The sequence below is a fragment of the Orussus abietinus genome, unplaced genomic scaffold (assembly GCF_000612105.2).
Source record: "Orussus abietinus isolate OABI.00-Male unplaced genomic scaffold, Oabi_2.0 scaffold20, whole genome shotgun sequence".
In the NCBI taxonomy this organism is placed as follows: Eukaryota; Metazoa; Arthropoda; class Insecta; order Hymenoptera; family Orussidae; genus Orussus; species Orussus abietinus.
The window spans coordinates 1097680-1122104 of NW_019394282.1; the positions used below are offsets into that span (position 1 = coordinate 1097680).

At 43.0% G+C, this 24425-nt stretch overlaps 4 protein-coding genes across 11 annotated transcripts in view; 2 read left to right on the forward strand and 2 right to left on the reverse strand.

Annotated features, from left to right (window-relative positions):
• The first annotated feature begins 1084 nt into the window (after window positions 1-1084).
• Window positions 1085-4480, forward strand: LOC105694492 (histone acetyltransferase KAT2A). 3 transcript variants are annotated; one of them, XM_012415205.2, is made up of 5 exons: window positions 1085-1265; window positions 1526-2505; window positions 2585-3145; window positions 3265-3989; window positions 4082-4275. In XM_012415205.2, the coding sequence occupies exons 2-5, from the start codon at window positions 1535-1537 to the stop codon at window positions 4273-4275; spliced, it is 2451 nt and encodes an 816-aa protein (XP_012270628.1). In that variant the 5' UTR covers window positions 1085-1265; window positions 1526-1534. The 3 variants fall into 3 exon arrangements, with proteins under 3 accessions (XP_012270628.1, XP_012270627.1, XP_012270630.1); XM_012415204.2 differs by having other exon boundaries at window positions 1085-1213; XM_012415207.1 differs by lacking the exon at window positions 1085-1265 and having other exon boundaries at window positions 1535-2505; window positions 4082-4480.
• Window positions 4481-6182: 1702 nt separating this feature from the next.
• LOC105694494 (actin, clone 403) lies at window positions 6183-9381 on the forward strand. The gene is made up of 4 exons (XM_012415210.2): window positions 6183-6571; window positions 6910-7288; window positions 7584-7819; window positions 8514-9381. The coding sequence occupies exons 1-4, from the start codon at window positions 6446-6448 to the stop codon at window positions 8901-8903; spliced, it is 1131 nt and encodes a 376-aa protein (XP_012270633.1). The 5' UTR covers window positions 6183-6445; the 3' UTR covers window positions 8904-9381.
• Window positions 9382-10680: 1299 nt separating this feature from the next.
• LOC105694493 (male-specific lethal 1 homolog) lies at window positions 10681-14439 on the reverse strand. Of its 2 annotated transcripts, none has more exons than XM_012415208.1 (4): window positions 14036-14439; window positions 11685-12406; window positions 11345-11563; window positions 10681-11266 (listed from the first exon to the last, which is right to left on the reverse strand). In XM_012415208.1, the coding sequence occupies exons 1-4, from the start codon at window positions 14396-14398 to the stop codon at window positions 11176-11178; spliced, it is 1395 nt and encodes a 464-aa protein (XP_012270631.1). In that variant the 5' UTR covers window positions 14399-14439; the 3' UTR covers window positions 10681-11175. The 2 variants fall into 2 exon arrangements, with proteins under 2 accessions (XP_012270631.1, XP_012270632.1); XM_012415209.1 differs by lacking the exon at window positions 14036-14439 and adding an exon at window positions 13279-13451.
• Window positions 14440-16847: 2408 nt separating this feature from the next.
• The window catches only part of LOC105694554 (solute carrier family 2, facilitated glucose transporter member 1), a 28178-nt gene continuing 20600 nt past the window's right edge, over window positions 16848-24425 (reverse strand). For 4 of the 5 annotated variants that reach the window (XM_012415348.2, XM_012415347.2, XM_012415346.2 and 1 more), the window contains 4 exons: window positions 20233-20331; window positions 19587-20151; window positions 19103-19503; window positions 16848-19006 (listed from right to left, as the gene is read on the reverse strand). In XM_012415348.2, coding sequence (XP_012270771.1) covers window positions 18659-19006; window positions 19103-19503; window positions 19587-20151; window positions 20233-20331 — 1413 coding nt within the window. In that variant the 3' untranslated portion in view covers window positions 16848-18658. Of the gene's footprint in view, window positions 19007-19102; window positions 19504-19586; window positions 20152-20232; window positions 20332-21878; window positions 22030-24425 lie in introns of those variants that run through there. The other variant, XM_012415349.1, reaches the window with a different exon arrangement.

The window sequence follows — 24425 nt, forward strand, 5'->3', positions numbered from 1 at the left end:
ATCCTATGCTGCCCTCTGGTTTCGTATGCTAGCTTTCACCGTTTTTTGCCCCCAAGGGCGGCGCAACGAATTTCTGATAGGAGCTCGCGCACTCGCGATGGCGGTACCATCTACCAGTCGCCGTTGGCGGCTCACGTACTCGTGATGGTAATACCATGCGGCAGTTGACGGTGGTGGCTTACCTACGCTTACCCAACTGCTCGCCTTTGATGGTAAGGGAAGAACATTCGTCACGCTGCATTTGACTTTATCTACTTATCTACTACTATTAAGTACATAATCTACTATTATTAAGTACATTGTTGCCTCGAAGTCGACGTGATGCGGAGCTTTGGGGCACGCGTCGATAACACTCGAAAACACTCTGAAAATGCGTGAAAACGCTTGAAAGCGCTCTGAAAATGTTCGTGAAACACTCGAAAACGTTCGAAAACTGTCGAAAAACGCTCGATAACACTGGTAGGGAAATGTAAAAATCATACGGGAAAAACCTCGGCTTATATCCGCAGTTAGGTAAGCCTCGGGAGGATTTTTCGCAGTATTCGACTCTCACGCATACTCGTCGAGTGTAGCGCCAAACGCACACATACTCAACGTCTCGACCCGTAGCTTTTCGCTTGGCTGGTTGGGACGCGCGAAAATTTCTAGGAGCGATCGCACTCACGCAGATTCGCTGCATGAGAGTTCCGTACGCGACACCGACGCGTGCCCCAAAGCTCCGCATCACGTCGATTTCGTGGCAACAATGTACTTAATAGTAGTAGATATGTAGATAAAGTTAAATGGAGCGTCACGAGTGTTCTTCCCTTGCCATCAAAAGCGAGCAGTTGGGTAAGCGTAGGTAAGCCACCACCGTCAACTGCCGCATGGTATTACCATCACGAGTACGTGAGCCGCCAACGGCGACTGGTAGATGGTACCGCCATCGCGAGTGCGCGAGCTCCTATCAGAAATTCGTTGCGCCGCCCTTGGGGGCAAAAAACGGTGAAAGCTAATGTACGAAACCAGAGGGCAACACAGGATGCGATTGCACGATCCTGCCCGTGAGCAATCTCCCAACTCATCTCTGCTAGCAATATGTACACAGACTTCTTTTCTTATATTGTTTGTAGGCTTAGGTTTACAAATGATGGCGTATTGTTGTGAGGTGATATGATACACGAATCGAAGAAGATAACAATTACAGTTACAATTTAAAGGCCTGATATTTTAGGTAATGCCTTTAATTTCGATTTGGTTATGTCCAAAGATCCGTTTACTATGCGGTAATGCCTTGCTTATCTTAAAAAAAATGTGTAATGAGGATAATATGTGTCCTGTACAAACAATTAATCAACCTCCAAATATATCCTATCAAATTGAATGATTGAAACATGAAAAGTTTCGAAATTGATTAAAAGACTAATTTTATAAACTCTGTGCGAAATGTTAATTTAATACACTTACCTACCATGATTTTACGTTTACTTAACATTGAATTGGAATATTTATCATGTTGACATTGTAAACAATATTAATTTTTCAGTTTGTGATCATGTCAGTGGAGGATGTAAATGCGAGTGCTACAGCCGTCTCTATGGAAGAGACATGCCAGCCAGCGAGCAGTACCTCACATAATACTACTAATACCATAGAATCGAATTCTCCAAGGCCTACTGATCAAGCAAGCAGGCAAAACAATCTCCAACGGATACAGCAGAGGAAACAACAAGTTTTCAATTGGCCACAATTGAAAAAATTATTGAAGCTTGCTAATTATAGTGCTTGTCAAGTAGAAGACTGTAAATGCAACGGATGGAAGAATGTTCAGCCCTTACCAAAATCACCAAAGAATGACATGCAACAACCGGTCACAAATTTTTTTGATCCATGCAGAAGCTGCACGCATACATTAGAAAATCATATTACACATTTACCAACACAAAATGACGAGGAAATAAATAAACTTCTAGGAATGGTTGTTGATGTTGACAATATCTTTATGGGAATGCATAGGGAAGAGGATCCGGATACCAAAAAAGTGTATTATTATCTTTTTAAGTTGTTGAGGAAATGTATTCTCTCGATGACGAAGCCAACCATAGAAGGGCCATTAGGTCAGCCACCTTTCGAAAGGCCCAGTATAGCAAAAGCAATCACAAACTTTGTTTTATACAAGTTTGGACACTTATCTCAACGAGAATGGCAAGCTATGTATGATCTAGCAAAGATGTTTTTGCATTGCTTAAACCATTGGAACTTTGAGACTCCTAGTGTAAGGAGGACTACAGTAAATGCAGAAGAGGCTCCTGCGTACAAAATCAATTATACACGATGGCTCGTTTTCTGTCACGTCCCTGCTTTTTGTGACTCCCTTCCTCATTACGATACCACTCTTGTTTTTGGAAGAACTTTACTACAAGCAGTGTTCAAGTCAGTTTGCAGACAATTAATGGATAAGTGCCATAGTGAAAGAGACAGAATGTCACCAGAAAAACGAGTGCTAGTTTTAACACACTTCCCTAAGTGAGTTCATGTAATAATGTAAACAATAATTAATATGTAAGTTATTTGTAATTTACATATTTGCATATTTTATTTGAAGGTTTCTATCGATGCTGGAGGTAGAAATATATTCAGACAATTCACCAATTTGGGATCCTGAATTTAAACAAGTTCCACCATCGCACCTGCAAGTCGCTCTGGAATCAAAGGCTAACCAAGGGCGAAGAGTAGGTGAATTTGAGAAAGTTACAGTAACTCCTAATGACAAGGACAACTTCACAACGATTAACATCAGTCCTGGTATAAAAAAACTTCACGAAAAACGACCACATCCAGAAGGGAGATCGGATGTAAAAAGGCGTCGAAACGAAGAGGCATTTGAGGATTTACCAGAGGAGACGGTTGCTGAAATTGTAGCAACGATCAATGATCCCAAATATATGTGTGGTCCCGATGAAATGTTCCCACCAAATGCCCCTAGAGATGAGACTGCTAAAGTAGAAGAGGGTAAAAAGATTATAGAATTTCACGTGGTCGGCAACAGTCTTACTCAACCAGTTTCAAAGCAAACGATGCTATGGTTGATAGGACTGCACAATGTATTTTATCATCAACTACCTGCAATGCCAATGGAATACTTATCAAGGTTCATCTTTGATCCGTAAGTAACTTTCATTAATACTTCAAATTTTAATCGGATCTTTTTCCAAGTAATTTGTATCTCTATATACGCTCTTGTTCTAAAGACTATATTAAATCCGTCTTATTTCATTCCGATAGGAAGCACAAAACCTTAGCTCTGATTAAAGATGGTAGATCTATTGGAGGAATTTGTTTCCGAATGTTCCCCACTCAAGGTTTCACAGAAATTGTGTTCTGCGCCGTAACTTGTGAGGAACAAGTTAAAGGATATGGAACGCACCTGATGAATATGCTCAAGGATTACCACATAAAAAATAACATCCTACATTTCTTGACATTCGCCGATGAATACGCTATCGGTTACTTCAAGAAACAAGGTTTCAGCAAAAACATTAAATTGCCACAAGCGGTGTACCAAGGATATATCAAGGACTACGACGCAGCGACGCTAATGCACTGTGAACTTAACGCCAAAATTGTATACACCGAGTTCACCGCAGTCATTCGAAAACAGAAGGAAATTCTGAAAAAGTTAATTCACCAGAAGCAACAGGAAATTCAGAAAGTGCATCCTGGATTGACGTGCTTCAAGGAAGGAGTCAGGGGAATTCCAGTGGAATCGATACCAGGGATAAGAGAGACTGGTTGGAAACCTTATTCGCACGCCAGAACTAGAGGGGTTGCAAAAGGAACCCAAAACTCCGAACCAATGGAAGCTTGTTTAGACATCACGGACTCCCTTTATAACGCCTTAAAAAATATTCTGAACAGCGTAAAAAATCACGTCACTGCTTGGCCATTTTTGAAGCCTGTTGACAAGAACGAAGTGCCAGATTATTACGACCATATTAAATATCCAATGGGTAAGCAAATTATTCCCATTTTTTTATTATTATATCCGTTAAAATGAATGAATCCGTAAGAAAAACTGAAGAGTATTTCTTCATTCTTACAGATCTTAAAACGATGACTGATCGTTTGAAGGCGCGATACTACGTCACCCGAAGATTATTTATTGCAGACATGACACGCATCTTCACAAATTGTCGACTGTACAATGGCCCCGACACGGAGTACTACAAGTGCGCGAATGCGTTAGAAAAGTATTTTCAAACGAGAATGAAAGAGATTGGATTGTGGGACAAATAGATATTTTATCCCCTCTACATTTGTAACATAATTTAACCTTATCGGTCCAATGCCACTGTCTTTCGAGAAATGTGTACGGTTTCGCCCTGTATGTTGTATGTAATTTATGTAGAACGGAAATACAACATAGGCTTAATTTCGCAAGGAAATGACACATTCCATTGTATATATAGAATTAAACATATATAACAATCCAAGTAAACTATTTCATGACGAATCAAGTAACCAATCATATCGCCTATTATTTTACCGAAGTTTGGGTAATTAGGATATACATATTTTAATATTTAGAGAAACGCGGGAAAACTCAAAACAGTCACGTGGCCGTGAAAAGCGGCCCGCTCGTGCAGTGATCTATAGTTCGGTAATTGACCGCGCACATTAAAGAAGGTGAAAAAAATCCTTAACACGGTATGCTGAACTTAAGCATTTCATTTCACAGCCTAATTAATTCCACTAGGCAACAGTTAATTAAAGGATGTAATACGGTAATCAGAGTAATGCTTTACCCGGTGATCAGTCTGTGGAACGGTGCCCACTTAAGGCTATCGTCGAGCTCAAAAAACCACCTTAAATCGAGCATTCGAAGAGCCCTTACTACGCCAACGACCCTCGTATTAATTATTACAAATAATTGAATTAATATTTAATACAAAAAGTACCGCGCGTTTGAACGTAACGAGTATTCCACGCGTGTGTATTGTCCTCGTAGTTTTTCAACTAAAGTAAGACACTAAGCAGTTCTTACAGCTAATTACCAGTTTAATTCAATTGGCATCTACCCGTTATCTCTATTAACCTTCTATGCTTTTTGCCGGATTACTTCCTCGTTGCTTATTGGGCATTGATCACTCAATCGGTAGTCCTTTAAATCAAATTACACCTTCGAACAAAACGTCTTCAATTCACGTGGTCCTGAAAATCGACGCCGTCCCCATGGTCGTTCATGTTCTCAATACCGATTTCCTTCCACGCGGACTCACGAAAAGAATTAAAAGGAGACGATCCTTGAATTCGCGAAGTTTACCTTATCCGGTGGTACCTTCATAACGTTTCAGCCCACTGACCTTCTCGGCACATCTCCTTCTTGGGCCTCGAGTACTGTAAATGTCGAGCGACCGAAGCCAGTTCGCCGTGGCGATTTTGTCACAATGTCTGGTCTCCGTTTCCGTGCTACAACTGCCATACGATACATTTGCAGCCAATCAGAGAGGTCAAGGCCACGATCTTCCTAAGCTGCGTTACAATTGTTAGACATGCCCTGTAAATGAATTCACTTCTTTGGCCATCCAAATTTATAGAGAGCACGTAACGAGAAAAAAGAGTACCGTTTCAGTAGACGTGGTTGCTTTTTTTTAACGGTCAAGCAGATCGATTTCCTTTCCTACCGATGCATACCCAGAAACAGGAATCGCCGTGAACCGAATAGCGCCGCCTTATCCGGAGATCCACCTCGGCGAGGGAGAAAACACTTAATGCACGCTCTGATTGTCGCGAGTCTCGGGTTCGTTCAATGGGCCCAATTTGCTGCACATCGCCTCTTAATTGGCATACACGGGAGCGGTTAACGAGCACGTCTTTCTCCAGATGCCAATACCGATCCCCTGGAGCTTTTCTCGATCCAATGTGCGAGGTGTAAATATCTTCAGTTAACGAGGGCAAGATGACTTCATCGACATCTGCCGGCTCCTGCGTGGAAGAAACGGCCAACAGGGTGGTCCTGGTTAACATAAAATGGCAAATCGTGAGAATGAAATCTAAGGAAAATTCGAGAGGAATTAAACGTACGACCGTGAAATCGGTAAATAATGGGCGCGAAAGGTTCTAGTAATTTAAGGAGAGGAATTGAGCGAGGCGACGTGTAATTTAGAGCTCGCGCACAAGAACCTATGACCATGTACGCTGAGTATGGTCAATCCAAGGGAAGGGGAATCGGTATAAAGCCACAACCACCTTGATACTCGCGCAAAGCCCGAAAGATCAACGTTTCGTGAAGACCACGTACCGTCTGGTTACCCGTTACTGTATATACGTATAGACATATATTACAATCTTCGTATAGTTAAACATTGTACAGTTAAAATAAGCGAACGCATAACTTATCGGGATACCTGCAGTTGATAGCGCGACGCGTACGGCACAAGATATTGGTAACTTTCAGTGTTTCAAAATGTGCGACGACGACGTGGCCGCACTTGTCGTCGACAATGGATCAGGCATGTGCAAAGCAGGATTTGCGGGGGATGACGCCCCGAGGGCGGTCTTCCCTTCCATCGTCGGTAGACCCAGATACCAGGTAATCGTTTACCGAAAAGTAATGAGCAATGCTGCACCCTCTTAATACAATCTCATTGTCGGTGCTTGTTCAAACCTAAAAATTTTAAACAATAATTAGATCGTCGTAATTACACGTAGTATGTTGCTTAAACCCATTACATGCAATTTTGAGGTGAAGAAATATATTATTATTACCTGCTTGCTAAGTATTGGAAAAAGTTTAGGTAACGTGAATTGAGAAACTATGAAATGTACTTTTAATTAAGTTAAGAGCACATTTACTTCTCAAGAGAATATGCTTTCTTTTCGATGGTACAGGCTGGAGTTACTGAAAATAATTAATAAAATATTATTCAGGGCATTATGGTGGGCATGGGACAAAAAGACAGTTACGTGGGTGATGAGGCCCAAAGTAAAAGGGGAGTACTGACCGTCAAGTACCCCATCGAACACGGCATCGTTACCAACTGGGATGATATGGAAAAGATCTGGCATCACACGTTCTACAACGAGCTCCGAATCGCACCGGAGGAGCACCCAGTGCTCCTAACGGAGGCTCCGCTGAATCCAAAAGCTAACAGGGAGAAAATGACTCAGATTATGTTCGAAACATTCAATTCACCTGCTATGTACGTAGCGATTCAGGCGGTCCTCTCATTATACGCGTCTGGACGGACCACCGGAATTGTTTTGGACAGCGGTGATGGTGTATCCCACACAGTTCCCATTTACGAAGGTGAATTTCATTCCATGCGACTCCAGGATACTGGACATACATTTTTCAATTAACGTTTAAAAGTAAATACTTAATAAATAAAATATACAATAGGTATCTCATAAAGTTTTGAAAGTATCAATTATCAAGACAGAATTTGTAAATGGATAGTTAATGGAAAGAGGATAACAGGCTACCATTTATAATGGACAGCTTAGGAGCGAATTTTGCCGCAGTCCATTTCTAAATACGTTTGCATAAAATAAAATTGCATAACTTGAGGTTATGCGAAGATTATCAAATGTTGCTGTCACAGGTTATGCATTGCCGCACGCAATTTTGCGTTTGGATTTGGCTGGCCGCGATCTGACGGATTATTTGATGAAGATCCTTACCGAGAGGGGATACTCCTTCACGACGACTGCCGAACGTGAGATCGTGCGCGACATCAAAGAGAAACTTTGCTACGTTGCTCTGGATTTCCAACAAGAAATGGCCACGGCAGCTGGATCCAGTGCTTTAGAAAAGAGTTATGAATTACCGGACGGTCAGGTAAGATAAGAAATCGCTCAACTATCTTCATATTTCCTCTTCTTTAACGATCCGCAGTTCCGCCTGCACTCGTCTCGAAATAAAACGTTTTATATTCTAAATCGTTGGCGCGCGGATCCCGCCATCTTGATTCTCATTTAAATATTCGACTACGGAAATCAAGTCTAAGACTATTCCATTATTTTAATACGCATTAAAAAAAAAGTCTTGAAAAATCTAACAGGTAGTTAAGCACGAAAAAGCAATCTTAACATCTCCTAGTATTTCTATTTTTTTTCCCCTTCCAGAGATTCGCTGTTCCCCCATTTGTCTAGAGTAGTAACACGTTTTAAATTCCACCATGTCGCGCGCGAAAATACGGCCGCCATATTGGTCACTTTTTAAATGCCGAACCACTGAAATCAAGTACAAAATGAAAACTGTACGTAATGCCACACTATAGAAAATAACGAAACAAGAAAAATCAACACGAAAATTACGAATTCCTTGAGAAAATACTAATCGAAACTAAATATTAATGCTTATATACGGTTTATCAACACTTCCAAGTTTCACGCCAAATCTATTTGAAACGGAGCACGGTCCAGTTCGTCTTAAAATTTCGATTCGGCGCATCCAAGTTCAGAAGATTACTTCAATATTTCACCGTTTTTTAAGGTTTATCTTAGAATTAAAAAAAACCTCATTATTACAGGTCATCACGATCGGAAACGAGCGTTTCCGTTGTCCCGAGGCAATGTTCCAGCCGAGCTTCTTGGGTATGGAATCTTGCGGGATACACGAAACTACCTACAATTCAATAATGAAATGCGATGTCGACATTCGTAAAGACCTCTACGCAAATTCCGTCCTCTCGGGCGGCACCACGATGTACCCAGGAATCGCCGATAGGATGCAAAAGGAGATTACAGCGTTAGCGCCGTCCACCATGAAGATCAAAATAATCGCGCCCCCGGAAAGAAAATATTCCGTATGGATCGGAGGTTCCATCCTGGCGAGTTTAAGTACTTTCCAACAAATGTGGATCTCGAAGCAGGAGTACGACGAGTCGGGCCCGTCCATCGTACATAGGAAATGCTTCTGAATCCAAAAACTACCGTCGATAACTCGATATACATATCGTGCAGCCATCAGGAAACTTATCTAAACACGATTAAATTTCTTCACTATAAAGCTGCCCGCTACAAATTAATTTACAGCGTTCTAATTGTAGTACTACCTACTTAATATATATATTTATATATTTATTTATTTACCAATTGAGTAGTTGCGCCTTTTGAAAGTAACGCTTGCATTGTTCAAAGACCCAGGGTTGTACCGTTCAACTTGTATTCGCTGCGACTTATCAAGGTCGACGTTGAAGTGCGTCCGTCCCTGGATAACGGAATAATTTGATTAATTAATTGATAGTGTTTAGTTTTTAAAAGTTACCGTGGACGGAGAGTGCAATCTCGGTTGCACGTTAAATCTGGCTCGTTGATATATTAATATCCTACATCCGGAGCGGTCGAGAAACTCGAGCGCACCTGTTAAATACGGAATAAACACGAATCCATTCCTTACACGTATCTTATTTATTTCTAGAGTATAGTCAGCATTATATACAGATATATTTAAGGCAGATCGGAAAGTAAAGTGAAAACGTCTTTCCAAATTCTCGGCGTTTACAGTGGGACCGATTGTAGCTCGATATTTCCGACCGTTTCCGACATAAAATCTGACCTAACTCGACGCACTTCTCTGAACAACGTTTCGATAGCTCCGACGAGAAATCTCTTACCGATCGAAAGAAGAACCTGCCCATCTATGATCGCGTTAACATATATGTACAAGATTTCGGCCTGAGGGCGCGTAGCTCGATTTTAACGCAGTATCAAGTTCCAATATTACTTCACTGGACGGTTAGTCAACACTCTTGCCACTCAACGTGCTCGCTAGGTTTAAAATCCGAACGCTGACAGTTTCGGAGGACATTTAATAGTACAAAGGCAAATTCTCCATAATCTGTGTATAAATAGTGTCTCCCCAGTTGGAAAGTTTTGCTCTACAAAATTCAATTCCACGGTGGAGAGGACGATCGGTCAACACGTAACAAAAGCAAGTATCCACATCCGCCACTTAAGGTCACTAAAAATAAAACCATCGCGATAACGAGTCTCACAGGTGCATCAGCGCAAAATCGAGGCGAGAACATTTGTAAGTAAAAGAAGAAAAAAAAAAGAGAGCGACGAAGATACATCTTAGAGATTTAGAATTTAGAACCCTTTCTACACACTTTACAAAGAATTCACCTTCATCCGCACTTGCAGGTGTCGGTTACCTCTTCTCGCTCTACACGCACGGAAGGGACATCGATAGAGTTATCTGGTGTTTTATATCCCGACCGGATATTCCGAATGATGGTTACACTGGGAACTCGGGACGTCGTTACGATTACGTTATACATCTGCGCCCCGTTGTACAGTAACACCCACATACACAATTCGACTTTGTAATTACAATTATACGAGAATAAGTACAGAGACAAGAGGTCTTCGGCTATTCGACTTGTCGCTTCATGGGAGCCCTTCCCTCTTTCTAAATATTTCTTCAAACTTCCTCCGACTTAAAATTCGAATCCTCGTTGAGCTTGATACGAACGCACTAACGATACTCTCTTATCGAGCTGTAGGTTCTATTTAAAAAAAAAAAAAGAAAAAGAAAATGAATCTCAACCTAGGGAGAATATAGTCGACGTAACTGCATATCACTTTAAAATATAAGTGGCTACGAAACGTAAACGCGAGGCATCTAGAAAGACGAAGGGCTATATAGGGGGACTTTGTCTGGATATTAATACGTTCTCACTACACAAAACGATCTTTACAATATGACCTCGCAGTATCTTGCATTGGAAATTCATCTTACGCTATTTATACAAGAGCTCGTGAAAAAAATACATTTGTTCTGTAAACAATAGACCGTTGCTTTCGATGGAATAAAAAAAGAAAAAGTAATCGTCAAGCGAACGACGCGTATTCCCATCGAAGTGATTTTCTCTACAGACATAATAAATAATGTATTCATCGAGTTACAAGTAAAATAATGTTCGAACCGAGAAAAATGAGGATATGCAATAGGAGCATCGCTTACAACCGAAGAAATGCAAAAAAAAAAATCTACAAGTCGATTTTATGCATTGCGCGTCGTAGAAAATAGAAAAAGAAACCATAAAAAGATCTTTGGTGCACTACTTTACAGAGCGAGAGTAACGTGCGCGAGTTTAAAAGGGAATTCGCGATGCGGTGGCTCTTCTGCTGCCGTTCAAAACGTGGCTGGGTAAAAAAGGACACGGCATTATCAAGTATTTAAAAGGTTTATCTTCTGGAGGTTTTTCTTCTTCCTGTGGACCTCTTAGACCGACGGCTCTTCGACCTCGTTGTATGTAACCAAGGTAGGGAAAATTCACTAAAAGTAATAACGGAGCTTTAATCTCAATAAATGTTTCCTCGAGGAGAGGGAACGTAATAATATAAATTTTCTCACCATGGGGTAAAACTAGGAATAGGAGCTCCAAATGCAGTGACAGGCAGCTCTGGATCAACTTGAATGCTTTGTATTTGATCTACATCTGGCCACAAAGACATAATCGTTTCTTCCTCAGCAGCGGAAGGACACGGTCCAGTATGGTTTGTATTGTAGCACGTCGCTTGATGATTCTGACGTTCCTGTCTCTGCTTCAACTTTTCAATATGCCTTTGCTCTCTAAAAGTATAACAAAAGAATCAATTGTATAATCCTAATATTCAACAATATGCTTCAAATTCTAAAAAATATAAATATTTTCTTCAAATACAGAAGCACAGTAATAAATTCACAATCTAACCTTATCCTTTGAACGTCCCATCGTTTACGCCTCCTTTCGTCATTCTCCAGTTTGAGGTGCCTCTTATTGAAGATCTCATCGTCCAGATTTTCTGTGCCCTCCATTGTGTAACAACTCGTGTAAACCTTCACCCTCCAACTTGGCACTTCCAGCGTAGCGTGGGTCTCGGGTGGTGGTGATAACTCTTTAGGAGTCAACATGTAGTTCGACTCGCCCACCGAGGTGTAATAATGTTCTTCGGTGGCAAGGAATGAGTCCCTTTTCATGAGACACTTGCCCTTTTTCTCCAACTTCCTGGTGCCGTCATGAGTCGAGTTTTTGTCCTGTATCGTAGAAGAGGTATCGTTGCTGATGGTCGAAGACGACGAAATGCCTCTTCTTCGCTTATTGTCTCGCAACGGCGTTGGATCGGACGTTCGCTTCCTCTTTCTCTCCCAATCGTGTCCAGGCTCGCTGTCGTCGTGCTTACTCTCGAACTCTTGCTTGACTGTGGTTATACCACCACTAGTGTTCAAACGTATTTTGAAGCTCTCGTTGCAACGAGGACTATTGTTCTCGGACTGTCCACTCTTACGACGTTCACTAGTCGAAGGAGCATTAACGGAATTCACACTGGATGGCGAACAGGGACTTGCATGATCCACCACTGAATTGTCATTAACCTCTGCCCTTAATTTTTGTAGGTTGACGCGCCTGTCCATGCGCTCAAGGCGCAATTTGAGCTGAAATGCAAAATGCCGAAAATCATTTTCAACACCAGAAATACGAGTTGTAGTTTCCCCCTTGCATTTTCGACCCTTTATTCGATTCCGTTCGCCCACCCTTCAACCTGCTTAAAATTAAAACACCATCTAAAATCATGTTGGTATATTCCAAAGATACGATGCACAAGCTCGCCATTGACATTAATTAAAATACTTTTACAAAACGGTCAAAATTTTGGTTAATTTTTTTAATTTCATGACGACGCCACTATCGATTAATTATCTACAGCAATTTTTCCGATTATAAACACAAAATGCTACAGCATTTCCTCCTATCCATGGCATCACCTTGCAACCGATAACAATGCAAGCCCTTCGATTACAACGATCCACCATCAAATCCAACAAAAACGCAAACAAAACCATTGTTTACAAAGTATCTTTATCTCGAAACCTGCTTACAATTTTAGCTTCTTTAATTCACGTCATAAATACACTTAAAACACAGTTCTGGTACTCCTACATAATAACAAGTTTTCATATAATTAAACAAGATACAAATACTATCGCTTCTCAACCACAAATTCAACATATTCTTGCCTAATTCAGCCCTTTAACGCATTAACAACCCTTCCTACTTTTGACTCCAGATCACTGTCAACAAAGAAAACAAATCCCTCACACGAGTACCTCCACCTTCGCCCAACTTTCCGTATCCACCCTCGCGTCTCCCAGCATGTACTTATAGTTCAAGACACCACTTTTTCTCCCGAACACCTCGACACGACCCAACCTCACTCCGCAAAACCGTTTAAATTTTCGCTATCCTTCATTCCCCTCGAAACACTTCCACATTCCTCTCGAAGAGGTCACAGATATATCATTTCCACCAGTGAGCACGCATTTCCGAGGATCGTTGGAAACTTTGGGCAATCGACTCCTTGATTTCGATCACGATGAGGCTTCGCGAAGCCATATATGTACATTACACTCCAAAATCGGCTATCCTCTCCCGTGAATTATCTACGGGTGAGGAGCGACAACGTATCACCGAGCGTATTCCTTTTCGGCACTTCGAACCTCCCTCCGTCGTAGTTCCGCGTGCGCGCCGGCCGGCGCCTTGGCAGATCGCTGCCGTTCCGAGCGAGGGGCGCGCGCGGTCCTTAGGACCGGTGCGCAGTCGAGATGCGCACGATCTGACCTTGACGCGGCACGCGCGCGGGGTGGGGGGTAGGGGGGATAGGGGTTGGCGATGGTCGTCGGCGCCGTCGTACCCGTCGTCGTCGCCTCGATGCCCGCGGGCCATGTGCGCGGCTCGCCCCGAACCTCGTGCTCCCCCGTACTCTTCCGGCGCAATGGCAACGCGCTCTCTCGTAGCCCGGCCGAAGGCGCGCGCGCGCAAAAGAGAGAGAAAGAAACAGAGAGACGCAAAGGTGGGACGGGAACGGAGAGAGACGGAGATAGGTAGCGAAGCGCGACCGAAGAGCGAAAAGAGGGAGCCGCATCGAATTGCACGGCGAGGGGGAGAGAGAGAGAAAGAAAGAGGGGAAAGGTAGAGAGAGCGAAAGAAACAGAGCCTTGGGTGAGCAAGAGAGAGAAAGAGAGAGAAGCGCGGGCATGCGCGCAACGATCGGCAGGAAATCGTACCGTCTCGTTCTCCTGTCGGAGCGCGGCGAGGAGCTTGTCCTTGGTGACGATCTGCTCGGACTGCTGCTGAATGAGGTCTAGGTGCAGGAGGAGGAGCTCCTTGAGGTGCTTGACCTCGGTGAGGTCGTGCCTACGGGCCTCGCTGCCCCTGAGGGGGCTGGCGCCGAGGGCCGCCGGGGCGGCGGCGGCGGCGGCTGCAGCGGCGGCCGCCGAGGCGCCGCCGTCGGTCATGCTCGCGTACATGTGGTCGAACTCGCACGGGAAGCTCGGCAGCCCCGGCTTCGTCTCCTCCGCCTTGACGACGTCCTGGAACTCGCTCGTCGTCGGCGACGACGACAGGTGCTCGCTCATGGCCGCGACCATGTTGCGCGCGGCCGGCGCCGTCCCGGGCGTCCCGGCGCCGCCCGTCGACTCGCGCCTCGCCGCGCCGACCCCGACGCCGGCCCCGAAGCCGACCCCGACCCCGACCCCGAGGTTCGCCTCGATCTCGCTCTCACCATTCACGAGTCGCGACGGCGAGGGGGCGTTTGACATCTTCCCACGGTGGCGCCGTCGCGGCTGCGGTGCCCAGCCGTGGCCGCCCCGAGCCTGCCGATCTCCCGCCGCGAGCTCATCCAAGCGTCTTGCCGACCGCCTCCGACGCCGTCCGCCGCTCGAGCGAGCCCGAGCCGATGTGCGCCTCCGCCGCCGCCGCCACCGCTGCCGCTGCCGTCGCCGGCCGGTCGCCCGCTCCGCACGCTCGACAATTCCCGCGACGTGACGCGCCGCGTCGAGCTGGACGCGCTGGGACGCGCGACAGTCACCGCCAAGTCGCCGCTTCGAGCCGTGGCTCGCAGCCGCCAGCCGAGGGGGCACGAGGTGTTTACTGACGATCGACGGTGATGGGCCGCGCGCGGCGTACCACAGCCTGGCTGCTGCGGCGTTGCGCAAGCTTCCCCGCGACGCCGCCCGGTGGCGCCACCCGAGGCCACGCGCGCGCGGGTCTGCTCACCTCGTGTCGTGCCTCGCCTACGAGGTAAACTCGGTCTCTAAGTCCACGGCAACTCGAGATCGACGTCGCCCTCGGTTCCCTTAAGGTTTCCCCCCCGGAAAGGGAAGGAACCAAACGATGATTCGCTCGAACGACCGATCCGCGATCGCTGCTCTCGAGTAGACGTTCAACGGGACGGACATTATAAACGAGTCACGTGACCATTCCGCTCGAGCGTTGCGCCCTGACGTGCGATTTCTGATCATATCAACGTTTAGGTACTTTGCGGATAATGTTACGTCGACCAGGGAAATACTTGAGACGATGTCATCGCCAAGCATTTGCTGAAATGTAGAAAAACGTTTCGGTCAATGGAAAAATGAAAGGTGAAATGCATGCAGAGATGAGTTGGGAGATTGCTCACGGGTAGGATCGTGCAATCGCATCCTGTGCTGCCCTCTGGTTACGTACATCAGCTTTCACCGTTTTTTGCCCCCAAGGGCGGTGCAACGAATTTCTGGTAGGAGGTCGCGCACTTGCGATGGCGGTACCATCTACCAGTCGCCGTTGGCGGCTCACGTACTCGTGATGGTAATACCATGCGGCAGTTGACGGTGGTGGCTTACCTACGCTTACCCAACTGCTCGCTTTTGATGGTAAGGGAAGAACACTCGTGACGCTCCATTTGACTTTATCTACTTATCTACTACTATTAAGTACATTGTTGCCACGAAATCGACGTGATGCGGAGCTTTGGGGCACGCGTCGGTGTCGGGTACGGAACTCTCATGCAGCGAATCTGTGTGAGTGCGATCGCTCCTAGAAATCTTCGCGCGTCCCAACCAGCCAAGCGCCAAGCTACGGGTCGAGACGTTGAGTATGTGTGCGTTCGGCGCTACACTCGACGAGTATGCGTGAGAGTCGAATACTGCGAAAAACCCTCCCGAGGCTTACCTACCTGCGGATACAAGCCGCGTTATTTCGCGTATGATTTATACATTTTCCTACTAGCGTTATCGAGCGTTTCTAGAGCGTTTTTGAACGTTTTCGAGCGTATCTCGATCATTTTCAGAGCGTCTTCGAGCGTTTTCAAGCATTTCCAGAGGGCAGCACAGGATGCTATCGCACGATACTGCCCGTGAGCAATCTCTCAACTCATCTCTGATGCATGTGCGTCGCGGCGAAACAGTTTTACAATGCCTTAATGCCATCTTGCGTACTCATGTCGAATCTCTGAAATCGTTCTATAATGAAATTGGTTCCCGATCGGTTATAAAGCATAACGCGAGATGGCGCTAACGCCACGAATTCGAATCGAGGTTTTATTTCGGAATGTCTGAAGTTTGGAAAAATAGAAAATTGTTGGGTGTCAAATGGGGAATACGATTGATTTGGTTTATTTCGGCTATTGACAAGTAATGAAGCCCGGTTTACAATTCACTTTTTAACTCGCTTTCGTTCCTCTACTTTTTTAAAATTACCGCCCAACCAAAATATCTTATGTATAAGCATTCTTCTTGTTTGTTCTCTTTACATGTAAGAAAAATATATTGTTTTCTCATATATTTCATTTCTCCTTGAGTGTTTGGTTGCAGTTCTGTGTTTCTCTCCGAAAAGAGGAAAATCTATTTATTCAAAGCTAATATTCAAACACGTTACTGTGAAAACATTCGATAGAATTTGGAGAAGTTTAATTAACCTGCTGTCGAATTTAGAATTTCAGATTATCATAAATTGACGTTAAAAGTTTCTAATTCAACTTCTGGATGTTAACCGATGACGTACATCATCAATTATAAATAAATATTTCACGTGATAAATAGGATAAGAACATCAGATTGCTAATTGTACAACAGTATATTTGCATCAAAAATGACGTAAATCATAAGCTTTTACAGATATGTACAATGTACAATGACGAATGACAATGCGTTGCATGCAAATGCTGAACCATATTAAACAATGTAAACATTATAATGACTGGGGTAATGATGTTCCTTGATAAACATGATACATTAAGAAATTACGGTATTACTGGAATAAACCATGATTGCTCTATGTATGATCCATCTGAATATGCAGTTCGACGCTACACGAAAACTAGTCTTGTATATAAAAGAATGCGCTAGTCACTAAATGCTAAAACTGCATTGCAAAAACTTATACAATAACGATTGGTAAATCGATATACAAAGGGGCTTCGCATAATCAGCGAAGTTTTTGTTAAAGGGCCACTTCCACTGAAAAAGTATCGATAATGAGTTTTTTTTTTTACTGCGTTTTACTGTGCCCCGTGAAATATCCACGGTTTTTTACAGTCTTTGTAAAATCTGCAACAAACTATTTTGGGCTAAACGGTATTCGACTAGTACAACTATACAGGATTTCCCGTCTTCTGCGGACGATTTGTTTTTCACGATTAAAAATATCTAACGCATCGCCATTTTCAGTAAAATCGTGTTTGGTTCTAGATCAATATACCGATATCGATTCAATAAAGAAAAAGTGGAAAAAATACATGTTCACCGAGTACGACCGAAATTACTACACTTGAGTATTATTTTGGCACGACGGAACCACTCGAAATAGCGAGGAGTAATGTCGGGCAACAATCATTCGAAAAATAAATATATCTCTCGTTACCTGAGATACACTCAGTAGTGGGTGGAGCAATCCGGCGTTCTCGCAAAAACAATTTCCTTATCTTTACGAAACCCGATTAACATCGGTCTCCATCTCTCGCGCGGTATTGATCTACGTATTCACCTAGATGTACTGTTCTCTAAACTATACAGCGTTAATCTACATCCATATGTACAATTATTATGACACAAATACCTCCACAATGTAATGTGCAAGACATCCAGAACATGAGATATTCTAATAAATAATGACATTGGGACTGTTGTCACGTAACATCATAACAGAGTGATCGTTTAGAAACTAAGTTCCTTCCATATATTGCTGGGTAATTGGAATCATTATTTCTCTCAAATATCATTTACGTAAAAAAAAAAAAGAAATAAAATAAAATAAAGATAGTTCAGATACACGGGATAAATTGTCACCAAGGACATTCATTTAACCGTACTACTTAAACTGATATAAAAGCAAATTTTTTCAGGGCTGTTAAAATGGTCTACAAAAAAAAGCAGAACATGATATGACACTATGTGCCCTGGAAACGTACATAAATGATAAAAGGTATTTCATATCGTACGAGGTGTAAAACAAACGTTTTCACGTTGACTAGAGCCTTGGACCGTACGAAGTGGTACCCGAAGTGTACCGAAGTATACGCGAGGAAAATCAAGTCCAAAAAAGACTCGATCAAAGACATTCGATCGTTCCATTTGCGCGGATTAGTAATATGAGGTACGCGCTCTCTGCAATAGTGCATTGCACTGCAGTGCCGGAAAATAAATAGGAACTAAGCTTCACTCTTCGCTCAAAGACTCAACCCCACTCGAAAAGTTGCGCAGTTTCGCACGTCGCCCCTCCTTTTAAGCAACAAGTCGCTTCCAGACCAGCGAAAATGAGAGGCGAAGATAACACGTGCCAAACTGCGGATACCTCGAGAAGCACGCGCACATTAACGCTAAAAATCCATCATCGGAAATTCCTGTTTAAGGACTCGTTCGCCGGCATCCGCCTCACTGGTAAGATATTTGCCTAAACATGCTGCTAATCTCCTCGATCGTCTTGTTCTTCGTCTCCGGGACCTTCTTGTAGATGAAGATGACGAAGAACCCTTGAAGAATGGCGAAGATAATGAAGACGTAAGCCCCAAGGACCTCCTGCAAGGGCAGGAATCCTATGCTGACGATGAAGTTGGCGGTCCAGTTGACGGCAATGGCCACTGAGGTGGCAGCTGGTCGAGCCGATTGGTTGAATAATTCGGAGACCAAGAACCAGGGAATGCTTCCGGGTCCGGTTGCAAAGAGCACGACGAACATGATGACGAGGACAATCGAGAAGTACGCTGCCACGCGAGAAACATCCTGGAAGGACGAATGAATGGTGAGTTATCTCTTGATATTTAATATCTCGGATCAAATGGGGAAAAAAAAAGGATATATAAATTGTATAAAACTTACAGCGAAAGTGAGGCATATTGCCAGCAAAATGGTGTCTATAAACATTCCGCTGAATCCAACCAGCAGGAGAGTCTTCCTGCCAGCCTTCTCAACCAGAATCAAAGATACAATGGTCATGAATACGTTCATCGCCCCAACTCCCATCGTGGCCGACTGTGCAGCGTTCTTGTCCAGCTGGGCCATCGTGAAGATCTTCGTGGAGAAGAACATCACTGCGTTGATTCCAGACAGCTGCTGGGCAAACATGATCATAACCGCGATGATGAGAGGAATGCGGAGGGCAGGATTCACGAAGAGTTCCTTCAGAGTGACGCGAGGTACGAGCTTTACGGATTCGTATTCCGTACGCATTTCGTCCATCTCGTCGTGGACCTCGATGGTACCTCGCAACCAGGATAAAGCTGTGACAGAGATAATACGATTAAATATTTCATCGATATAATTGATAGTTTACTCCGTTCAGAAAATGATACTCAGACTTTACCTCTTTGTGCCTCTATGTCCTTTCCTTTGCTCAGTAAAAGATACTTCGGGCTTTCAGGACAGAGCGGCAGAGTGCAGACTTGGAATATCGCCGGAACAATTGTCAAGCAAAGTAAAAGTGGCCACTGCTCGTTGGTCCCGAGGATCTGTTCCAGCCCGAGGATTTGCGCAACCAATATGGAAATGGTGATAACCAGCTGGTAAACCGTTCCAACTGCTCCTCTGAGGTGGATCGGTGATACTTCGGCCAGATACATGGGTGCCAGCCCCGCGTTCAGACCCGAATTGATACCAATTAGAAATCTGCCTACAATAATCAATTCGTAGCTCCTCGCTGCCTTCGCAGACCCCTCGAAGAGCACAGTAAGCACCACGAGGATGTTGTTCAGCAGTAGACCTCCTTTTCTGCCAAATCGATCCGCAACGTAACCAACCAAAGAGCCACCAATCATTCCACCGACGCAGAATATCGAAACTGCAATGGACCAGATCATCGTCACTTCTGATTGACTCGTTGGAACTCCTGTTCGGTTCATCTTAACCTCGCTAATCCAATCTTCGATGAGCTGCAACGCAAAAATAAATTTGATTATTGAGATGAAATTAAAAGAAGGAAAAGGTTTGGAAATGTTAGAAAAATATCTCACCTCCTGCGGAGCATTGACCACTCCGGTGTTGTACCCATGTTGAAACGAAGATCCAAGAGCTGCAGCTGCTATGGCGAAAATCAACCGGCCATTCAGCCCCTGAAATAAAAATTCCCATTTATGTGAAAATGTATTCGGGGAAGCATGCAATGTCAAACATAGGTGAGATAGGTCGCGGTAACATAACTTACAGATCTATTTGCATGTGCTTTAAAATTATACCCATTATTCAATTGGTGTCATTGCATATAGAAACATGAGATGTGTTCGATGAAAACAGACTTAAGAGGAACAATTGGATCAGTTGATGCTAATTGACTTGGCTATATATAGATCCGATGATATTAATATCGAGAGGGAACGCAACTTTTTTAATACAAAAGTGTACATTGAATTAGAAGGTAACTCTTTGTCAGAACATATATTTAGCAACAAACTTAATAATTGTTAATTCATATTCAGTTTTTACCCAAACTAAATAGTTTCATTTAAATATTTAAAATGTAAGAATTAAGAATATTATTAATGAGACTGCTGCACTAAATTAGCAGACATAATTTCTACAATGTTAAAAGTTCTCAAGGGTGTAATCAGATTTAGTTCAAGTTATCGTCTCGCAGAATTCATTAATCTTTTAGGGTCAGTTATGTCACCACTTAAGTGGATTAAATATGCAAATGTGAATTTATAACAACTGTAATGGCATGATTCTTGAAGCATCACTTCAAAAACTGTTTCTTGCCGAGGCATTAAAAGAAACAAAATTAAATTACTCATATCCGCCTACAAAATTGTCTAGACGATTAATAGTTATTAGGTGAACATTCTTTTTATTTTTCAATACATGATCATTTCTTGAAATTTATTCATATATCTCTATGTAATTTCTCCTGCAAAGTTGCTCCAAATTTTTATATTCTATTTGATAATATAACAAAGTTCATGCTTTGAATAGCTAAATAAATTACTAATTAATCAATTTCCACTTATGAATTAAACCCAAGTCATATTTATCACTTCCAAGGAATTTCCGTTTTGGAGCGCTCTGTTTACTACTATACTATTGTACACTGTACAGTTTCACGAATATTCACGCCATCTCAATGTTAAAGCATTTTGTCAAAACGTCTCTGATCTTTCTTTTCAGTATACTACATGTGTAAGGTTCGTACAAAGCACAGTAAGATTCAAACTCGAATACTACCAAATATGAATCTTGAAGAAACAAATTCGCTCGCGTCATTCTTTCAGAAGTTTAAATACTTCTGCCATTAAATCGACGCTAAATTCCCGGTAAACTTTACATTTACCAACAATAGTCAATTTCGAGTACTTCGAGTCAAGAATCTCGGAGACAAATACGTGACATTTTTTGCCTCTAAGTTATTTTTCATAGTCACAAACAGTATCAATCACCACTGGCGTCTCTATCTCTATTTCTAACTATTCCACGCAATCACTAACGAATTTACGAGTTTCCAGAAAAATAAAACACCAATACTTTAACAAACCCTAAAAAAAACCACTTAAGTGTGATTTTTATCGTTTTAAAGCGCGATCAAAAATCGTAATCCCGTGAACACGCGAAAGAGTAACAGCAAATATTTGGCAAGAACTTGCTTCCGAATTTCTTTTTGTTTTCTTACCTTCCTCTTAATGTACGGCATGGCGAGCGCGATACGAGTTATATTTCGCGGAACGAGTGAATTTCGGGAGTAACGGATCTCAGTACAAATGAAAAAGCTCGCGCGATCACGTTACGCCGGCCGGCGGGAGCTTTCACCTCCAGCAAGCTCGAGCACGTGTCTAAGACTGGCGGGTCGCTATACCGCGGAAGCTCTTATACGACACACCAACGCCGCGCCTGTATCTGTGTGTGTGCATGCAGAGGCGTACGCACGTGTGTTTAGGTGTGCATCACACGTGTATATTTTCGCATATGGTGCAAAGGCGTAGCAAGGGGATATTCATGAACCCGCAGAAAAATGAATAAATGTAATTTTTGTTGTTTCAACGGTAAAATGTGGTTACTATATGAACAACCAGACGGTTGACGTGACGAAATTCTTCGATTAATAATGTTGATTGTTTACACATACTAAAACATTTTGGTACAGTGGTGGACATGAATGCTTTTCGTTCTTATAGTGGCCTCATCATATCCGCAGAGAAGGTACGTTCTATGAATATTTTCATTAAAGTGAAATCACTTGGCATCCACATTTTAATATTTTAGATAAGAAAAAAGGTACATTGATAGACGTGTATAACTTATCTTAGTACGAGTTCGAGATAAGGAGGTGACTGTTATCTCGTCATTATACCACAGTGCGCGTGATTACGATAATAGGTTAAATGTTTTATGTTAAATAGGTATACAAATTTATTTTTGGAATAACGTTTAGCGTGACAATGGCGTGAGATATCTGGCTGTTCACATTTAAAGTTTATTTATGGATTCATCTATAGTCTATGAATTTTATTAGACGGCAGGAAGTCAAGAGTCATGTAGGCCTATGAGAGTTCTTTGGAGTCCCTTTGAGATACGTGAGACTCGTCACGTACCCCTCACGTCACTATGAACTGTCTAAAAAAGAAAAAAGGAAAGCAAACGAGCAAAAATATCACGGCAACGTTCAGCGAAGAATTCCAATCGTACCGGGAATAAATAGCCAATGAACTTGCAAGGTAAGACAGGAACGAAAGGCTATTTGCATAACGAATGCACATTTAACCAAGCGATTCGAAAATTACAATATACTGTTCGGAATAAAATAAACCGTTTCAAGGTTCGCCCGACATGCAGATTTGCAATGATATTTTCCCCGATAACGCCGCCAAACAATATTTTTCCCGGTCACATCTCATGTTAATCCGACGTAGTAATTTAATTTTCACCACAGATGTAACCCTGAAAAAACGACAGATATGGGTCAAAAATACAAAATGAATAAGCGTTAATATTCATAATTGATTTGCACGGCCAAATGCGCCTCCGTCGTTTAAATGGAATTATAAACTCATCAAGGTGATATGGAAGAGGCATCAAAGAGGTCTCGTTTGTACAACTTTTCTCCGAACTGTGAATATTAAGACTATAAAAAAGGTCCTGACACACGTGAAATTAAAATTTTTTAAACATTTCTTTACAGGCATATTTACAATTTTTTTTATGTAATTTTGTGGGCGCCAGGGCCTTCCTTGTCGTGTCCATATTCACGTGGTAAATTTTGAAATGATTCGGTACATCCAGTCCGTAGAAAAGTTGTATGAACTATTTACTTCGGATGCCGCTTTCATATCGCCTTAAGTCTTGCGTCATCTTACGTGACTTCTCTTTCGTGATACAAAGTTGCGTGCATCATACCGTTCGCGTAATATCGCACAATGTGTACTTTTCCATCTTACCGCGTCACGTATCCAAATGTACATACTCAATGGAATGTAAATTTCGAAATCGCGAAAGTAAATTGATAACCGTACGGCAGGTCTTGGACTAATGTCGGGCGCCGGTATCGACGATAAAGAAGCACGCCTTGCCAATGCTATCATTCGTTCTACCAATCGAGTAAGACCTGTACAAAAGGCATGTACCCAGACTGCGGTCGCCGATGTACTTGCTAATAGCCTCTCGATTTTCGTTCGATAACGGAACGTTCTTTAAAAGCCATTGCACCCACACTTTTCCGTGTGGTCTACACCCTGAGTAGCCAATCATGGCGGATATTATCCACTGGGATTTACAATGTCGTCATTTAGATACGCGGCCGCATTCCGTGAAACGTGGGGCGGACTTGAAACACTACTTTCCGAGTTCTATTGAACTTTGGATATTTTCACATTGCGAAACCGTAAGGGTAATTAGGCGGATAAACATTCTCGAAGTTCTTTTGAATTTTGTTATTCAGTAACGGCCTCAAAGGGCCACGTGACCGGTTACGAAATTCCCAATCTACTTAAATGGCATAACCGTTACGCGCGGTAGGGTCACGTGACCACGCCGCGCGCTCTGATTGGTCGAGCCTCCAGGCGAGCCCCCAATAGGCGTCTTCCCGGCGCGATGGAAAAGAGCCACGGTCGGTAAACAATTTCGAATATGATTGAATATTTGATGAATTAAATATTTTCAGATTGCCGTAGCGTACAACGGATGGCCCTAAAAATCTGAAAAAAATGACAGGCTCTACAAAACG

What these genes read in the sequence shown, in the direction of transcription:
- LOC105694493 (XM_012415208.1), bottom strand. Translation starts at nt 14,398, where the DNA reads ATGGTCGCGGCCATGAGCGAGCACCTGTCGTCGTCGCCGACGACGAGC. An exon ending in TCCGACAGGAGAACGAGACG is followed by an intron (nt 12,407 to 14,035) that starts GTACGATTTCCT and finishes TTTGCATTTCAG; the next exon opens with CTCAAATTGCGCCTTGAGCG. An exon ending in ATTCCTAGTTTTACCCCATG is followed by an intron (nt 11,267 to 11,344) that starts GTGAGAAAATTT and finishes TATTACTTTTAG; the next exon opens with TGAATTTTCCCTACCTTGGT.
- LOC105694494 (XM_012415210.2), top strand. Translation starts at nt 6,446, where the DNA reads ATGTGCGACGACGACGTGGCCGCACTTGTCGTCGACAATGGATCAGGC. An exon ending in TCGGTAGACCCAGATACCAG is followed by an intron (nt 6,572 to 6,909) that starts GTAATCGTTTAC and finishes AATATTATTCAG; the next exon opens with GGCATTATGGTGGGCATGGG. An exon ending in ATGAATTACCGGACGGTCAG is followed by an intron (nt 7,820 to 8,513) that starts GTAAGATAAGAA and finishes TCATTATTACAG; the next exon opens with GTCATCACGATCGGAAACGA.
- LOC105694492 (XM_012415205.2), top strand. Translation starts at nt 1,535, where the DNA reads ATGTCAGTGGAGGATGTAAATGCGAGTGCTACAGCCGTCTCTATGGAA. An exon ending in TCAAGGTTCATCTTTGATCC is followed by an intron (nt 3,146 to 3,264) that starts GTAAGTAACTTT and finishes TCATTCCGATAG; the next exon opens with GAAGCACAAAACCTTAGCTC. An exon ending in CCATATTAAATATCCAATGG is followed by an intron (nt 3,990 to 4,081) that starts GTAAGCAAATTA and finishes TCATTCTTACAG; the next exon opens with ATCTTAAAACGATGACTGAT.